The 17,886-nt window shown below is 48.3% G+C and overlaps 1 protein-coding gene across 4 annotated transcripts; it reads left to right on the forward strand.

Annotated features, from left to right (window-relative positions):
* Positions 1-807: 807 nt before the first annotated feature.
* Positions 808-17,460, forward strand: ZKSCAN8 (zinc finger with KRAB and SCAN domains 8). 4 transcript variants are annotated; one of them, XM_058677171.1, is made up of 6 exons: positions 808-992; positions 4,307-4,811; positions 5,347-5,452; positions 14,250-14,341; positions 14,962-15,085; positions 16,429-17,460. In XM_058677171.1, exons 2-6 carry the CDS (start codon positions 4,392-4,394, stop codon positions 17,388-17,390), a joined length of 1,704 nt encoding a protein of 567 aa, XP_058533154.1. In that variant the 5' UTR covers positions 808-992; positions 4,307-4,391; the 3' UTR covers positions 17,391-17,460. The 4 variants fall into 4 exon arrangements, with proteins under 4 accessions (XP_058533154.1, XP_058533157.1, XP_058533156.1 ...); XM_058677174.1 differs by having other exon boundaries at positions 4,307-4,790; XM_058677173.1 differs by lacking the exon at positions 808-992 and adding an exon at positions 2,301-2,387.
* The last annotated feature ends 426 nt before the right edge of the window (positions 17,461-17,886 follow it).

Raw genomic sequence — 17,886 nt, forward strand, 5'->3', positions numbered from 1 at the left:
GAGGCAAGAGCTGTGAATTACAAACAGGCTGCACAACAGCCCAGCAGTACTGTCACTCCCTGGTGTTCTTATTGACTCGTTCTGCTGTGATAATTAAATGGCAAAGACAAACAAAAACCTACTAAAATCTGGTCCTGGTGTGTGGATGAAAGCTTAGAGGCTAGGAATGGGGAGAGGTTGGCAATGGTGGTGGTGGCTGACAGCAGGTTCCCATAGAAACTGCTAGGCAAAGATCAGAGGGATCCCCCAGGAGTCCTAATTCCAATCAACCAAAGCCCGTCGCTCTACACCCTTCACTCCTTTGAAAAGTTTAAAGCGTCCATGCACCTGGCAGATAAGGAATAAACACAGGTTTGTTTCTGAATTTTGTACTATTATAAGTAGGGTTCACTCTTCCATCACGGATTTGGAACGTAGGTATGTGTTTAAGAATTTGGTGTTTAAATCACTTTCTTTTTTTCTGAAAGAGATTGCTATTCCTTAACATAGGGATGATATCCAATTATATTTATTTTGGAACACCTAATAGTACAGATGTACTTTAGGCCATAGTAGCAGGAATTCCTCCACAAACTGGTGGCCTACGTGGGAATCAGAGCTGAAGGGAGCACAGCAGCGCCGAGCGCGCAGTCCGCGTCCCGAGTGTCCAACACCCAGGAAATGCCCAGGTCGCGCCGGCGTCTCGGCTCACCGTGGACGGGTCGAGTGGTCAGCACAGCCGCCACCGACAGGGACACGCCCGAGCCGCGCCTGCGCAGGAGGCGCCGGGGACGCGCCCACCATAGAGCGGCCAGGCCTCCCGCCTTCCTAGAGAGCTTTCCGGAAGTGCCTTTGGGGCAAGATGCGCGCTGCCGGGTGCTGTGCCTCGGCGGCCTTAGGACTTGGCGGCTGCGGGGTCCTTGTTGGGTGCCGCGGTCCTCCTCTGGTCCCCCGAGCCCGTCCTCGTCCCTGGCCGGCCTCCGTCCTTCGCACAGGCCGCTCTGGGACCGGCGGTGAGTACGGGCGGGCTCCGGGCCGGCGGAGGGTGCGCGGGGGCCGGAGTGCCGGGGGCGGGACTCGGCGGCCAGGCTGCCCCGAGCGGCGCAGGCCAAACTCCCTTCGTGGCTGTCCGTTTTATTAGTTCATTAATTGATTTTTCAGTCCGTCTTGTTTGTGTTAAACACAGGAAAACGCGCCCATGTTAGTCACGGGGAGAGATTGTCATCCCCCGCCCCCCTTAAAGATATACTTTGTTTTTGGAAGCCTCAGTTGGCCCTGGAAACTTTTCATGTTTGCTGTTAGGCTATTGTATGTTCAGGAAATGATGTTTTGACTTACAACAAACTCATTATTGCCATTTTAGAAGTTGTGTAGAATGCAGCGTTTTTCCGGAATGTTTATTGGCAGCTAATTAAAGGACGTGCCTGGGAACACTCCTCTTGAGGGCCCATCTGCAAAACCGACGCACTCGGTGTTAGTGTATCAGGCTGCTTTTCCTAAGATTTGCTTTATTTATTGGAAAGGCAGAATTAGAGGGGGAGAGAAAGGAGCTATTTCACCTGCTGGTTCTCTGCCGGGATGGCCTCAGTGCCCCTGAGCCAGGAGAAGTCCAGGGAGCCGGAGCTCCTAGGCTCTTAGGTGTGTGCAGAGGCCCTGGCACCCCGGGCGTGTTGGCTGAACCCCAAGTGGGGGTGCTTGTGGGGTGCATAGGCCACAGGCAGCATCTTCAGCTCTTGCCAGGCACCAGGGGGTTCCTTGGGAGTGGACCTAGGGAAGCCGCTGGAGCTGGCCCCCGTGCTGGGGTGGGGGGCCCCCGCACACCTCTGGGAGACCAGGAAGGAGCTGCAGGCGCCTGGAGCCCTTTGGTGAGTCAACCAGCAGGTGGAAGATCTCACTTGCTCTGCCTCTTTCTCCCTGTGACTGCCTTTCAAGTAAATAAAAAACTATTTAAACAAACAAACAAACAACTGCTGATTCCATCAGCGATCCTAAAGGCATATTTCTGTTTGATTAGTTCAGTTGGGTATGCAGCAGTCACTTCAGCAGGTGGATGTGAAGTTTGGATTTTCTGTGGTTAAATGGAAAATACAAGTATGACAACATTCAGCCTGTACAATTTGAGATAATGATAAACACAGTACCCACACCACCTTATCTTGAACTTTTAATCTGAAACTTTCTCGTTTTCAGTTCCTAAACATTGTTTCAGACTTAGTGGTGAGGAAGACTACTACTGCTAGTCCCTTCGACACCTCACATGTGACAGGACCTGAGATCCAGAACAGGCTGAAAGAGTGTCTATTTTAAATTTCAAAAAGGAAAAACTTAACTAGATGTTATTTGAAGAAGATGTGTAAGAGTCAGTTTTCAGGTTAATACTGATGTGTATACACAAATCTAAGAGAAAGGTATGTGATGCTGTAATTTTGTACTCATTTGTTCATAGATTGTAATTCTTTCAGATTGACTGAAAGATTGGCTAACTGGAGAAGGATGAGACTTAAATGAAAGTTAGCCAGAAAAGAATCTCAAAACTCAATTTAAAAATAAATTAAGAAATAGGTCAAAGTGTGAACAGATATTCCACCAAAGAAGATGTGTAGATAGAAGCTAGGCACAGACATGCTGAACAAGGAGGTGCAAATTGAAATGACAGGGTGTTACCGCACACCTATTAAAATGTCTAAAGTCAAAGGAAGCATTCAGTGGTTGGCGTTGTGGTGTATCAGGTGAACTTAAGCTTGTAACCCTGGCATCCCATATTGAAACATGAGTTTGAGTTCCTGCTATTCCACTTCCAGCTTAGCTTCTTATAACACATCTATGGGAAGGCTTCAGGCCCCTGACACTCACGTGGGAGACCTTTTTGGCTAGCTGGGGTATGAACCAGTGGGTGGATGATCTCTCTGTCTTTTCCTGTCACTTTGCCTGTTAAATGAATATATGAATCTTAAAGGAAACACAAAATCGAGGGCTGGTCAGGGTGAGGAGCAGGTGCAGGTCGTAGTATTGCTAGCAGACTTCATGCTAAAGCCACTTAGGAAAACATTTTGACATTTTAAAATGAAGTTATATTTCATGACCCAACGGTTTCGCCTCGATATTTATTTAACTGAAAGAAGACTGTCCATACAATAACTCATCCTGATGCTCAGTCACGTCATTCAAATCATCAAAACGACACAGTATCTAAAAATTCTGGCAAATGAGTAAACATTTCATCAGCATAAAGAATAAAGTACTGGTCCGTGCAAGAATAGTTAATATCAAATGGATTTTTTTTAAAGATAAAGCCCTTGTCCTTTTTATTTATTTTTAAAAAAGATTTATTTATTTTATTTTTATTACAAAGTCAGATATACAGAGAGGAAGATCTTCCATCCGATGATTCACTCCCCAAGTGAGCACAACGGCCAGTGTTGTGCCGATCCAGAGCTAGGAGCCAGGAACCAGGAGCCAGGAGCTTCCTCCAGGTCTCCCACATGAGTGCAGGGTCCCAAGGTTTTGGGCCGTCCTCGATTGCTTTCCCAAGCCACAAGCTGGATGGGAAGTGGGGCTGCCAGGATTAGAACCGGCGCTCATATGGGATCTCGGCACGTTCAAGGCGAGGACCTCAGCTGCTAGGCCACCGCTCCAGCCCTATCAAGTGGATTACATACCATCCTGAAAAGGCTATGCACTCAATGAGATTACCCACATAGTATTCTGGAAGGTCATTGGTACGTCAGATCAGGCTTCAGGGTCGTGGGGTCCTTGAACATGCAGTACTCCACAGGACAGTTTTCAGCTGAAAATTAAGTCCCTTGAGGTAGAATACGAGCCAGGCAGCGTAGATAAGATGATGGAGTGGAAGCTGGAAGATTAGGGACTGGTTGGAGAGTTTAACTCTCCCTTGAGCTCCGCTATATGGAAATTGGTCTGGTGAGAATAAAGGTGGGCTGGAGAGCACAAGTGTGTAGAAACAGATCAGTGCAGATAACACATTCTGAAACGGATGAAATGAGCAGCACTGCGGGGTCCCTGGGGCTTAACACAGGCTGAAGCAGACCCAGTCGGCCATGCTTCCTGAAGTCGTTTGCTTATGTTGCACATTCCTACCAGAGAAAGCAGAAGCACAGAGTTATATCTTGGATGGTTTGGCATGCCTTGGGGGGTGGAGCTGAAAGTTAAAGAAACCAAGAGTCCTTTTTGGAGCAGTGAGGAGGATCATTTAAATGAGTGAGCCGGGAAGCCCATGTCTTGGTAGGAGGCTTGTTAAAATAGCTTAGTAAATTATTAGGACTTTTGACTTGTCTTAACACTATGGGGTTGTTTTGCTTTCCCAAAGAAATATCCTCGGGCCCTCACAAGGGTCTTCTGTTAAGATAAAGAAGGTAGTGGAAAACAACCTCCCTGACCTGTTCTGGCCCTAAATGGCTGCGGACTCCGGAAGACCTGCAGCCCCATCTCCGCCAGAGCAGACCCCTGAAGAGGACCTCGTGATTGTCAAGGTAGAGGAGGAGGATCAGAGTTGGGACCCGGAATCTACTCCGCATGAAAATAACCCTCCTGGCCAAGAGCTCTTCCGCCTGCGCTTCAGACAGTTGTGTTACCAGGAGACGCTGGGACCCCGGGAAACTCTGATCCAGCTCCGGGCGCTTTGTCATCAGTGGCTGAGGCCGGATCTGAACACCAAGGAGCAGATCTTGGAGCTGCTGGTGTTGGAGCAGTTCCTGACCATCCTGCCTGGGGAGCTGCAGACTCTGGTTAAGGAGCACCCGTTAGAGAATGGAGAGGAGGTGGTGACCCTGCTGGAGGACTTGGAGAGGCAGGTTGGCATCCTAGGACGGCCAGTAAGTAGTTGTGTACTGTGACTGTGGGAGTTATGGAAGCCGGGTGGGGGCACTCTGCCCTTACAGGGAGAGAGTAAAGGCTGAGCGAGGGTAGTGTGTATTATAGGTATGAATTTCTTTCTGTTTTTTTGTAATGGGTATAATCCATTTTTTAAAAAATCTTTGTAACCGCCTTGTATCTATATTGCCAGATGGAAACTAATGCACAGGAGACTTTAAGTTAGTTTTTCACATTTGCTCAATTGAAAGGTAGACCTGAGGCCAAACTCTGACTCCCTGTGTCCTCATCTAAAGGCTTTTTCTGCTGTGTCATGTAGCTGCAAGTGGGTCCTTCTCCTTCCCACCCCCCTCGGCTAGTGGGTACAAAACACTAGTACACCACGGAGCAGGGAAAGCACCAACAGGATGCTGGCTACCTGTGTGTTCCTCACTACCCACGGGGGTCCTGCTCCCAGCCTGGACCCCTGTGATGTGCTCTGTACCCTCTTGTTTGTCAAAGCAAGTCCTGCTAACCCTGCTCTCCCGATGTTGCCAGGTGCCGGCTTGTTTGCACGGATGCAGGGTCCTCTGGGAGGAGGTGACGAGTTTGGAATCTGCACCAGAGCCTCCCAGTACTCCACTCCGAGCTGCGCCAATGCAGGGTGAGTCTCCAGTGTGCCAAGGCTTGCGACGGTGAGGAGCTGATTGTGCTGCTGAGGGAGCGGGGAGGGATAGAAAGAAAGGAAAGAGCCGTGCGTTGGGGGCCTGTTGGTTCCCGGAGCTGTGGAGTTAGAATCGCCGTTCACAGACTGTTCCTGTAAGCGTTTACCTAGCTTCAGAAGCACACTTAGCCACGGCGAGGCGGGGGGAGCTCATGAGCAAGGTAAAGAGTTGGAGTATCTGTGTGCACTCATACATTTCTGTTATCACAGTGCGTTTCCAGTATATGTGTTTTTGAGATTTTGCTGGTCAGACATTTTATTTGTAAGTAGTTCAGGATGTATTTCCTCAAACAAGGACATTTCTGAACTCCAGTGAGCTCTTCACAAGTGGGAAATGTTCACTTTGCTATGGTATATATCTCATCCAGAGTTGATGTGCAGTTTGCCCATTGTCCCACAGCACAGCCCAAGGTGGCACTTTTGTGATCGTCATGTTTGACTCCTTCCTTTTTATTTTTAAAATTAAAAATATATATATATATATTATTTGTTTGAAAGGCATAATTAGAAAGATAGATAGACAGAGAGATCTTCATTTTTCTGCTTCCTTCCCCAAATGCCTACAGTGGCTGGAGCTGGGCCGGCCAAAAGCCAGGAGCCAGGAGCTTTTTCTGGCTTTCCCACATGGGTGGGGGACCTGAAGACTGCTGCTCTTTCCCATATACATTAGCAGGGGGCTGGATTGGAACTGGAGTAATTGGGACTCAAACCAGTACCTTTATGGGATGCCCGTGCTGCCGCACTGCCCTGCCCCATTATATTGTTGAAAATATTTATTTATTTATTCATGCAATTTTTATTTGCCTTTTTTTGATTTTTGAAAAAATTTCATGTTTTTAATGATTACATGGTTGATCAGGGTGGGAAGGATCGAGGTTTAGGAAAAATTGAGTGAAGTCATTGCTGCCAAATTTGCTATTTCTTCTTGTTGTTCCTGGGGAAGATTTATTTATTTATTTGAAAGAATTAGAAGGATATATGAGTATCTTCTATTCACTGATTCATTCCCCAGATGGCTTTCGGGGCTGAACCAGACTACAGCCAGGGGCTAGGAGCTGCATCTGGGTCTCCCCCGTGGATGGTGGGGACGCAAGTCCTTGGGCCATCTGCTGCTTTTCTTAGCCATTAGCAATATCCAATAAAAAAAAAAAATATATATATATTTAACTTTTTAAAATTTTTTATTATATTTTTGACAATATTTACATAATTAGAGTAAAAAGGTTCAAGGGCTACAGGAAAGTGGGTGAGACTATTATTTCCACATTGTTTCCTTCATGTATCTGAGGTAAAGGGGGATATTGAGGGAGAAACCCCACCCAGTCTCCCACCCACCCCAGGTCCCGGATGTGGGGCATGCTCTGAGATCCTTGCTCAAGTGGTTTTGATAGTTCAGTTATGAATCGCTGCCAATCTCGTCTTTCCAAGCATGATGAGGTCGTTGAAAAATCCACTGATTGACAGAGTCCATCATAGAGTCTCCATTTGCCTAGTATTTCGCTGCCAACATATAGCTGAGGTGGTTGATTGACTTGTTCTTTCTTTTGTCTTTTCTTGGTTAGGGTTCTGAGTCCAGCATTTCAATTGGGGAGATCTCCAAAGAAACTTTGTCTCAGGTGCTCTCAGACCAGATTCTTGTATGTACTAGCAAGCACAGGACCCAGCACAGTCCATCGCCCTGATCAGCTGGTTGTTGCAATTGCTGGATTGGTTCTGTTTTCAGCCCCGACTTCCACTGGAACCAATGGGTGTTGCAATCCAGCCTGGTTCTGCCCAACACATACTCAGCACTCACATAAACCAGTGGGAGCTGCAATCTAGTTGGAGCAACCCACAATAATTCCCACCAGGCCCGCCCCCTACTCTGGTTTGCCAGTATGTGTAGCAGACTAGTCCAGTCTGTCCCACATCCCATTTGGCTCTCGTACGTGTCAATGGGTATTAAAGCTTAGCTCCTTCTAGCCAGTTCAACTATCCAGCCCTCACAGATGTTGTTGAGTGCCTCTCTGTCTAGCCACCCCAACCCCTGTCCTAGTTTTCATGCCTTCCAGTGGGAGTGGTAACCCAAGAGGGAGGAGCCCACTATTTCCCTCCCAGGCCACTCCCACTCCCGGATTATGCACTCTCTAGGTGGTTCTGTGGTTTAATTTGACAGAATTAGCCCCCAGTGCCAGCTTCTGCCATCTGATGCTGCGGCTAAGCCCAAACAATCCTCACCCATTCTAATTTTAGTTTGTACCAGTAGGAACAATCAGCCCAGCCTGGCTTTTCCCTGATCTAGTCCATATGAGGCACACAGGTGTTGTAGCCCTGCCTAGTCTGGTCTGCCCCCATCCCAGCTCACGCTGTCCAGTGGGAGTAGCTGATCAGCAGGGGAATTCCCCCATATTCCCCCTGCTGGCTCTGCCTCTTCCCTTCCTGTTTCTCATGTGTACTGGTTGGGCGCTGTGGTCACATCTGGTACAAGTAACCTTACCTTGGCATTCTGTAATGTGCACTGGTTTTTGTCACGACCGAATCTGACCTGACCCGCACTCTGTTCTTGTGCTCAGATTCACCAGTGGATGACGTGAACTGATTTAGCTTGGTCTTCCCCTGACCCATGCCAAATGTATGCCAGTGGGAAACTTTCCATGGCCTGTTCTGGGCTGTTTCCTTTCATGCTTCTTGTGCTTACCTGCCGGGTCCGTGTCCTGCCGGAGGAGTTGCCCAGGCTCCCCCATCAGAACCTCTCCCAGTGCCAGATTTCACACATACCAGAGGGTCCATGAACCAGCCAGTTGACCTTCTGTCCTAGCAGGAACAGTGGCTTTCCAGACTGGCTTCTACCCGATCTGGTTCTTGCTGTTGGATGTTTCAGCCCAGCCATGGCTCGTCCATCCCCACGTACTGCTCACACATGGCTCAGTATGGGCTGAGACCAAGCCTAGTCCGTCCCCCATCTACCCTGGTCCTCTGGAACACCAAATGGTTTTGGAGTCTTGCCCGGCTTGGTGCGTCCAGTCCCAGTCCACACTTGTGCAAAGGGAGACTACAACCGTATCCTGATCAGAACACAGCCCCCATTCCAGCCCACGTGCCCCTTGGTAGAAACCTCCACCCAGCTAGGGTGCCCCTTAGCTCCACAGCTGGGCCTGTTCCCAGCCATAGATCAGCTTAGCTCAGCCCCTCACCTGTCCTGATTCCTGCCTTAGACGCTGTGGCTTAGCGTCCCTGGTTCATGCAGACCAGTAGGTGCAAGAGCCTAACTCTGCATGACCTGTGCTCCATCCTGGTTTCTAATCTTGCTTGTTGACTAAGGTTTGCTCAGTCCTGCCCAGTACACCCCGTTCCATTACCAATTCATACATTAGCCAGCTGTTGGAGCTACTATGCCCAGCTTGTCCGACCCCCAGGTCTGGACCACGTGTTTACCAGCGGGAGCTGTGACTCGCCAGGGGAGTTTCCCAGGTTCCTCCACTTGATCCATTCTTGGACCCAGTTCTCATACATGCCATTTGGTTTTAGGCCAGTGCTTGGCATAGTCTGGCCTTCCATTTGGCCTTGTATGAGCTGGTGAACATTGCAGTCCAGCCCACCCCACACCCTATTCAGGATGCACATTCGGATGCTGCTGCCTCGCGCAGTCCAGACTGTTGTGGGTTCCTTTACTCGTGAGTGATGGAAGGCTCTTTGGTCACACCTGGCTTAGTCCATCACCACCTCAACCCTTGAGCTAACCAGTAGGGCTAGTATTTCCACAGGGTGTGGCCCACACATCCCCCACAGAATCTACCCCCGGATATGCTTCTGTCATGTGCTAGTTAATGTCATGGCCTTGCCTAATGTGACCCATTTCCTGATCCATCATCATGTCTGGTAATAGGATATGATCCTGCTGGACAAGCCCCAAGTCTTAAGTTTTGCATGGGCTGGTGTTCAGTGGTCAGCATTGTTCAGTGATTACAAGTTCTTCAAAGGAAGAGTTACTGTCATTGGGAATCTTTAGGATTGACTCAGATCCCAGAAGCACAGTGGGTTCAACCTGGAGCTACTGAAGCGTGATTCAAAAAACCAAAACCCCAGAGCTCCCCAGCCACTGGGTGCCCAGTGCGCCATTTGGTGCCAGGCTGGGCCTGCTGGCCCCCTGGGGACAGCTCAGCATGTGCACGTGGTGACTGGAGTCAGGGATCTGAGCATGGAGATGCCCCGGCCTGGCACCTACCAGCAGCCAGCAGGCTACCGGAAGTTTTGTAAATAATTGAATCTTATATATATATATTAGAAAATATATAAATTAAATATAAAAATATAAATACATATAAATTTACACTATTAAATATATTATTAGATATATATAAATTTATATATATATAAATGTAAATTAAATATATACATATTTAAGATTCAGTTATTTTTTTTATTGGAAAGGCAGATATACAAAGAGCAGGAGAGACAGAGAGGAGGGTCTTTCATTTGCTGATTCACTCCCCAAGTGGCTGCAATGGTTGGTGCTGAGCCAATCAGAAGCCAGGAGCCTCTTCCACATCTTCCGCGTGGATGCAGGGTCTGAAGGCTTTGGGCCGTCCTCGACTGCTTTCCCAGGCCACAACAGGGAACTGGATGGGAAACGGGGCCGCCGGGATTAGAACTGGTGCCCGTATGGGATCCTGGTGGGTTGAAGGCAAGGACTTTAGCCTCTAGGCTACTGTCCTGGGCCCCAGAATAAATAAATCTTAAAAAAAAAAAAAAAAAGAATGGTTCCCTCTCCCCGTTTGATTTTTTAAAACTGATACAGGGTAAAAAATTGTTTATTCCATAAATATTCTGCTAGTGTCTTTTTTTTTTTTAAGATTTTTTATTGGAAAGGAGACTTTACAGAGAGAAGGAGAGACAGAGACAAAGATCTTGCATCTGCTGATTCACTCCCCAAGTGACTGCAATGGCCAGAGTGACTGCAATGGCTGATCGAAAATCAGGAGCCAGGAGCTTCGTCTGGGTCTCCCATGCGGGTGCAGGGTCCCAAGCTTTGTGTTGTTCTCAGCTGCTTTCCCAGGCCACAAGGAGGGAGCTGGATGAGAGTGGAGCAGCCACTTTTTTTTTTGTAAAGAATTATTTATATGAAGTGCAGAGTAACAGAGAGGGACAGACAGGGATCTTCCATTCACTAGCTCAAAATGGTTGTTAAGCTGAAGCTGGGTGCCTGATGATAGGGGTACAGGTATTGCTAGTGACGTAACCACCTGGGCCTTAATGCTGCCCCAGTGTCTATTTTTGATGCTTGAATTGTTTCACATTTGACCAGATGAAGCCCCTTCAACTTGATTCCTGTGTGTGTTTGACGTTTTCCACCATCTTTTTTTTTTTTGAGAATTTTCTTGCTTGCTTATAAGATATTCTAGCCTCATCTTTCTCATTTATGTAAGCAGACGCTTCTCATTATGTAAGAAACACATTGAGTTGATACTGTAAGTCTTGCTAAGGTCCTAATGCTTGCTGATTTTGGTAATAACCTGTCGGCTCTCTACAACAAATACTGACAGCATTCTGGATGGTGCAGTGAGGTAACAAGTAGAGACAGGCAGATTCTTTTTTTTTCCCTTGATACATCTCCACTTTTATTTATTTAATTTTTGATGATGTTTACATAGTTGAGAAGGATATATGCCCATGTGAACCACTGATTAGGGTGGGGAGTGTTGACGTATGGGGGAAAGTGGGTGAGACAATTGTTCCCCGCAGTCTATCCCCATCAGTACCCGGGAACGGGAGACGGCCACTAGATACGATCCTGGGGTCCCCAGTGTGGAGCATGTTGCAACGACACTGCCTCAGTGGTGTCAGTAGTTCTGAGATGCTGTTGACTCAGTTGCTGAGGATTAGGAAATCTTCCCAAGGTTCATTGGCTGACATAGTCCACCTGAGTCTCTACTCACTCACATACAAACTCTGCTGTCAAAACTTGGCCAGGAGACTTGTCCTGTTTGTTCTGCCCTCCATCCTCTGACGTGGTACTGGGTGTCTTCTGCAGGCCTCAGTGAGCTGTTTGTCATGTCTCCTGTGTGCATCTTGGCATGCAGCTCATTGCACAGGCATCAGTAACTGAGGAGGCCCAGTTGCAATACATGCATTCCATGGTCAGACCACAGATCCTGTGATGTTTCCTGTAGTTGGGGTTTTTAGTGGTGTAGTTGGAGGGCTGTTCTCAAAGAAACCTCGCCTAAGGCAACCCCAGACCTGACTCCTGTGTGTGCCAGCAAGTGCAGGTTCTGGCTCAGCCTGTCAGCCACATCAGCCTACGCATACACACTGGTGATTGCAGTTGCAAGATCACTTCTGTGTCCAGCCCCATCTCATATGCAAACCTTGGATGCTGCGGCTCAGCCTGATGCTGCCCACCACACCGTCAGCCCTCACACAAATCAGTGGGAACGATAGCCTGGTTGCAGGGATACCCAGTAATCCCCACCAGCCCTGGTTTCTGTGCATGATGGTATGTGCATCCCACATCCCATAAGGCTGTCATAACACACTGTGGCCTAGCTCAGCTCGACCAACCACCCTATATCCAGGTCACATTTATGCCAGTGGTTGCTGTTGCATTGTCCAGCCAGGCCTGCCCCCAGCCCTGGTTCTCATGCTCACTGATGGTAACTGTAACCCATCAGAGGGGTGCCCACAGTTTCCCTACAAGACCCACTCTCTCTCTCTCTTTTTCTTTTTTAAAGATTTATTGATTTTATTACAAATTCAGATATACAGAGAGGAGGAGAGACAGAGAGGAAGATCTTCCATCCGATGATTCACTCCCCAAGTGAGCTGCAACGGCTGGTTCTGCGCCGATCCGAAGCTGGGAACCTGGAACCTCTTCCAGGGCTCCCACACGGGTGCAGTGTCCCAATGCATTGGGCCGTCCTCGACTGCTTTCCCAGGCCACAAGCAGGGAGCTGGATGGGAAGTGGAGCTGCTGGGATTAGAACCGGCACCCATTTGGGATCCTGGCATTAAAGGCGAGGACTTTAGCCTCTAGGCCACGCCGCCAGGCCCAAGACCCACTCTCAATCCTGGATTGTGCAGCTTCCAGGTGGTACTGTGATCTATTCTGACGCAACTTGTCCCCAGTCCTGGCACTAGGCACCTTTTATGTGGTAAAGCCCAACCAGGCTGCAGTTACTCTGGCTCGTGCATGCGCCAGCGAATGCAGTGGCCTGGCTCAGCCTGGCTCGTCCCCCAAACCCAGTTTACATGGAGGCCAGTGGGTGTTATAGCCTTGCCTAGCCTGATCCGCCCAAAGTCCCAGCTGTTCTCACTAGTGGGAGCAGTGGCTCAGCTGGGGCACCCCAGCAGGCCCCCTGTGTGGCTCTGCCCCTTTCCCTCCCATCTGGGGTATTGCATGTGCTGGTGGAAGCTGTGACACAGTCTCGCATGGCCCACCTCCTTTGGCATTCACTGGTGGGTGCTACAGCCTGGCTTTGCCCAGCTTGACGCCAGTCCCAGCTCATGCTGGTGGGTGCTGCAACCTAGCCTTGCCCAGCTTGCCTCCATCCTCAGGTCTCATGCAAACAGTTGTTTACAGAATTGTAGCCTGCCATGGCCTGCACCCTCTCTTGACTTCCACACATACCAGGGTGTACTATGACTTGGCCTGGCGTTGTCTGGTCTATCCTCTGAGCTATCCCTCGCACCTGCTGACAGGTGAAGCAGCCTTGCCTGGTCTGGCCCACACCCAGCCCCCAACTCTTGTGCTCACCAGTGGGAGCCCCAGCCTTGTAGGGGAGTTTCCCAAATTCCCCCCACCAGGCCCACATCCAGATGTGTATCTCATGTGTGTTGGCAGGTGCCCTGCCCAGCATAGTCCACCCCACAGTTTTGACCTTTGTGATTGCTGGTGGATGCTACGTCCTGGCCCACCCCCACATCCAGTTCTTGGGTGAGCCTGTAGGTGCTGCAGCTTGGGTCAGCTCGGCCTGCTCGGAACCCCAGCTCCCAGGAGTATTGGTAGAGTTCCATGGTTATGCCTAGCTCAGGCTGTTACTACCCCCAGCTCCCACTGGGATGAACTCACAAATTCTCCTCCGATTCTTGCCCCAGACTTGGTTCTCTCATGTGCTCAGTCATGGCCTGACACTCACGGGCAGGTTCTGTGGCCTAGACCTGGCAGGCAGGCCTCCCAGCCCTAGCTTTTGTGTGTGCCACTGTGCAGGTGTCCTGGTCTGACCCAGGCAGGTCCTCTGGCTTCCCCATCTTTAAACCACTTGGTCTCGGTCCCCTTGTTTACCTATAAATGCTGTGACCTGGTCTCTGGAAGTTCCCCAGAAGTCATTCTTCACCTGTAATTTGCTCCCTCAGTGGTTTCCACTCCTACACATTCAGGGCGGGTCACAGTGACCATTCCATGGCTGAGTTGGCATGGCCCTGGGTCTGGGCTTCTGGCTGTGTGGCATCAAGATGGGTGAGTTCAAATGTTCAGCTGGACAGATCGCAGTCTGAGGAAAGAAAATTACATGAGACACAGACAAGTGATTTTGGCATTGAAAATACTGGCAATTTGAGTATAACTTTAAGGCTGAGTTTGGAAACATCAAATTGCAGATGTTTTGTGGTTGGCCTTAGTTGTCCAAGGTATCAGCATTTCACTTGCAAAATCATTGGTATACATTTTCTGCTGAAATGCAAGTAAATTGAAATGGAAGAGTGCTGGTTCTCAAAACCACAAGACTGGACTGATTTTATTGATAGTTCCTTTCTCTTCTCTCAGCCTTGTGTACTTCTCAGAGTCCTACCTCTTCTCAGAAAGGAAATTCTGGAGACCAGGAAATGACAGCCACACTTCTTTCAGCAGGGTTCCAGGTGAGTCTGGTTCCTCCTCTCCTGGCCTTCGTTCTGTGTCTGAACCGTCCGTAGTGGTACCTGCAAACGACTTGCTCCAAATTCTTTGTATGGGTGGACTGATTCTTCAGAGTACTCACAGTAGATAAAACACATCTTCCTATTCCCAGTCAGTCAGATCCTTTTTTTTTTTTTTAAAGATTTATTTATTTTTAATGCAAAGTCAGATATAGAGAGAGGAGGAGAGACAGAGAGGAAGATCTTCTGGCCATTGATTCACTCTCCAAGTGACTGCAACAACTGGAGCTGTGCCGATCCAAAGCCAGGAACCAAAAGCCTCTCCCAGGTCTCCCACGCATGTTCAGGATCCCAAGGCTTTGGGCTGTCCTCGACTGCTTTCCCAGGCTATAGGCAGGGAGCTGGATGGGAAGCGGGGCTGCTGGGATTAGAACCAGCGCCCATATGGGGTCCTGGCGGGTTGAAGGTGAGGTCTTAAGCCGCTAGGCCACCGACCTGGGTCCCAGTCAGATCCTTTTACAAAGTATATTCTCTTCCCCTTAATCCTCTCTTATTGTTAGTGGATTTCTTTGGCATAGGTTTGAGCTATGAACAGTTCCTCACATGATCTTACTTTGTTCCAGACGTTGGAGAAGATTGAAGACATGGCTGTGTCCCTTATTCGAAAGGAGTGGCTTCTTAATCCATCGCAGAAGGATCTGAGTAGAGATAATAGACCAGAGGATTGTAGAAACACGTTCTCCCTGGGTAAGGAGAACTGTGGTTATAGCTAATGTTATTATTATTATTATTTTTTTTTGCTCATTTTTCATATGCCTGGTAGCTGTGAGCTCTCTAGAAGAAATAGTTGAATTTAAATTCAGGATGCAACAGAAGGATTCAGTTTGGAGACTTCTTGAGGTCTAAAGTGAAGCTTCCGTTTTCCATCCAGTGCTTCCCTGTAGTTTGCACCTGTTTACCAGTTGGACATTGGCATCCCTCTCCTGCCTTGTGACTTAGTATATTTCCTCCTTAAATCCCATAGGATTCTTACATACATTTTCTTTTTTCAGATAAGCCTGTACCATTTGAGGCATTTCTCCATTTTTCTCTGTCTTTTTAAACATTTATTATTATTTTTTTTTATTGGAAAGGCAGATTTATAGAGAGAAGGAGAGACATCTGCTGGTTCATTCCCCAAATGGCTGCAGTGGCTTGAGCTGAGCCGATCTGAAGTTGGGGGTTAGGAGCTTCTTCCATATCTCCCATGTGAGTGCAGGGTGCCAAGGCTTTGGGCCGTCCTCCACTGCTTTCCCAGGCCACAAGCATAGAGCTGGATGGGAAGTGGAGCAACTGGGATATGAACTGGTACCCATATGGGATGCTAGTGCTTGTAGTCAGAGGATTAGCCAATTGAGCCACTGTACCGGTCTCAGTTCTCCATTTCTGTCCCATTATGTCTTTGAGTAGTTCTGGTTGGTTCATAGTGTGCAACTTCTACTTCTCAGTAGATTCCTTCCTGACTTCAGTTCCCCCTTTAGTTACTGTTATTTCTTTTTAAAGATTTTTTTTGTTTTAATTTATTAATAAGGAGAACAGATTTTCTGCATTTCATAGGTACATTCACAAGAAAAGCAGGAGAGACAGATCTCACATCTCTTGGTCACTCCCCAAATGATTGCAATGGCTGAGGCTAGGCCAGGCAGAAACCAGGAACCTGGTACGCCATCCAGGTCTCCCACGTGAGTGGACAGTTGTCTGCTGCTTTCCCTGCTGCGTTAGCTGGCATCTGGATTAGAAGCTGAGACTCAAACTAGAGTTCAGATGAGATCCTGGCAATGCAGATAGTGGCTTAATGTGCTGTACCACACTGCTGGTCCCTCAGTAACCCTCTTTTGTCCTAATACTGCTTCCCTGGTTGGCTCGTGAGATCTTGTTCTATCCTTTATGTATCTTCTGTAGTAGAAAGCTGATTGGGAGGCAGACAGAAGCTCTTTGTTTAACGTAGCTGTTCTACATGTATGTGCTCTTTTCCCTAGCTTCAATTTCTTGTAGCCTAAAGAACAGGAAGGGACACAGCTTGATATTTATTTATTACATTTTCGTTTCAGGTGGTGAGACCAGGAATGAGAACAGGGAATTAGCTTCAAAACAGGTAATACCTACTGGAGTCCAGCCACGTGGAGAGACAGCTGCCAAGTGCAACGGGGATGTTTTCAGGGCTCTTGAGCGTGGAGAAGCCCGAGATCCTCTGGGCAGATTAGAGAGGCAGCGGGGAAATCCTACACAAGAAAGACGACATAAATGTGATGAATGTGGGAAAAGTTTTGCTCAGAGCTCAGGCCTTGTTCGCCACTGGAGAATTCACACTGGGGAGAAACCCTATCAGTGTAATGTATGCGGTAAGGCCTTCAGTTACAGGTCAGCCCTTCTTTCCCATCAGGATATCCACAACAAAGTGAAACGCTACCACTGTAAGGAGTGTGGTAAAGCCTTCAGTCAGAACACAGGCCTCATTCTGCACCAGAGAATCCACACTGGGGAGAAGCCGTATCAGTGTAATCAGTGTGGGAAAGCTTTTAGTCAGAGTGCGGGCCTTATTCTGCACCAGAGAATCCACAGTGGGGAGAGACCCTATGAATGTAATGAATGTGGGAAAGCTTTTAGTCATAGCTCGCACCTCATTGGACACCAGAGAATTCACACTGGGGAGAAGCCCTACGAGTGTGATGAGTGTGGGAAAACCTTCAGGCGGAGCTCACATCTGATTGGCCATCAGAGGAGCCACACCGGGGAGAAGCCCTACAAATGTAATGAATGTGGGAGGGCCTTTAGTCAGAAGTCAGGTCTTATTGAACATCAGAGAATCCACACTGGGGAAAGACCTTATAAATGTAAAGAATGTGGGAAAGCTTTCAATGGGAACACTGGCCTCATTCAGCACCTGAGAATCCACACAGGGGAGAAACCGTATCAGTGTAATGAGTGCGGGAAAGCCTTCATTCAGAGGTCGAGTCTAATTCGACATCAGAGAATCCACAGTGGAGAAAAGTCTGAATCCATGGCCGTTTAGGAAAAGCTTGTCGTAGTTTGAACAGTGTTCGGCATTAGGGAAAGCACGCACTGGTGAAGCTCTTTCAGTGTGGAAAGGCACAGTTTGATTATTGCAACCTTATCCAGTGTCAGTGGTGGCCGAGTTAGCATGGCTCCTCGGCAGTTTGGGCCAGTGCCTGGAGGCAGGTTGGTTAGTTTGACTGTCATTGGAGGCATGTGCTTCTAATGGCCTGATACAATCTAGCCTTTAGAACGTAGCGTCAGAGCAAGTTGCTTGTCACAGCTTGAGACGAGTTTGTCTTTCGGTGATTAGCTGTAAGTTTGAGAGAAGCCACTACTCTAGTTCCTCTGTTTCTCTCCATCTGTGATACTTTTCTTCCCTTCATTCCCTGAAGCTTCCCTTGGACTTCTGACCTGAGAAGGTCCTTGGAGTCCAAGGCAGCTGCTCTGTGAGACTTATATTTGTATGTAGCTTTCTAAGATCCTCCTTCTAGGGAGACTTTTTACAGTCGCTT

The sequence above is a fragment of the Ochotona princeps genome, chromosome 18 (genome assembly GCF_030435755.1).
Source record: "Ochotona princeps isolate mOchPri1 chromosome 18, mOchPri1.hap1, whole genome shotgun sequence".
NCBI classification, from domain to species: Eukaryota; Metazoa; Chordata; class Mammalia; order Lagomorpha; family Ochotonidae; genus Ochotona; species Ochotona princeps.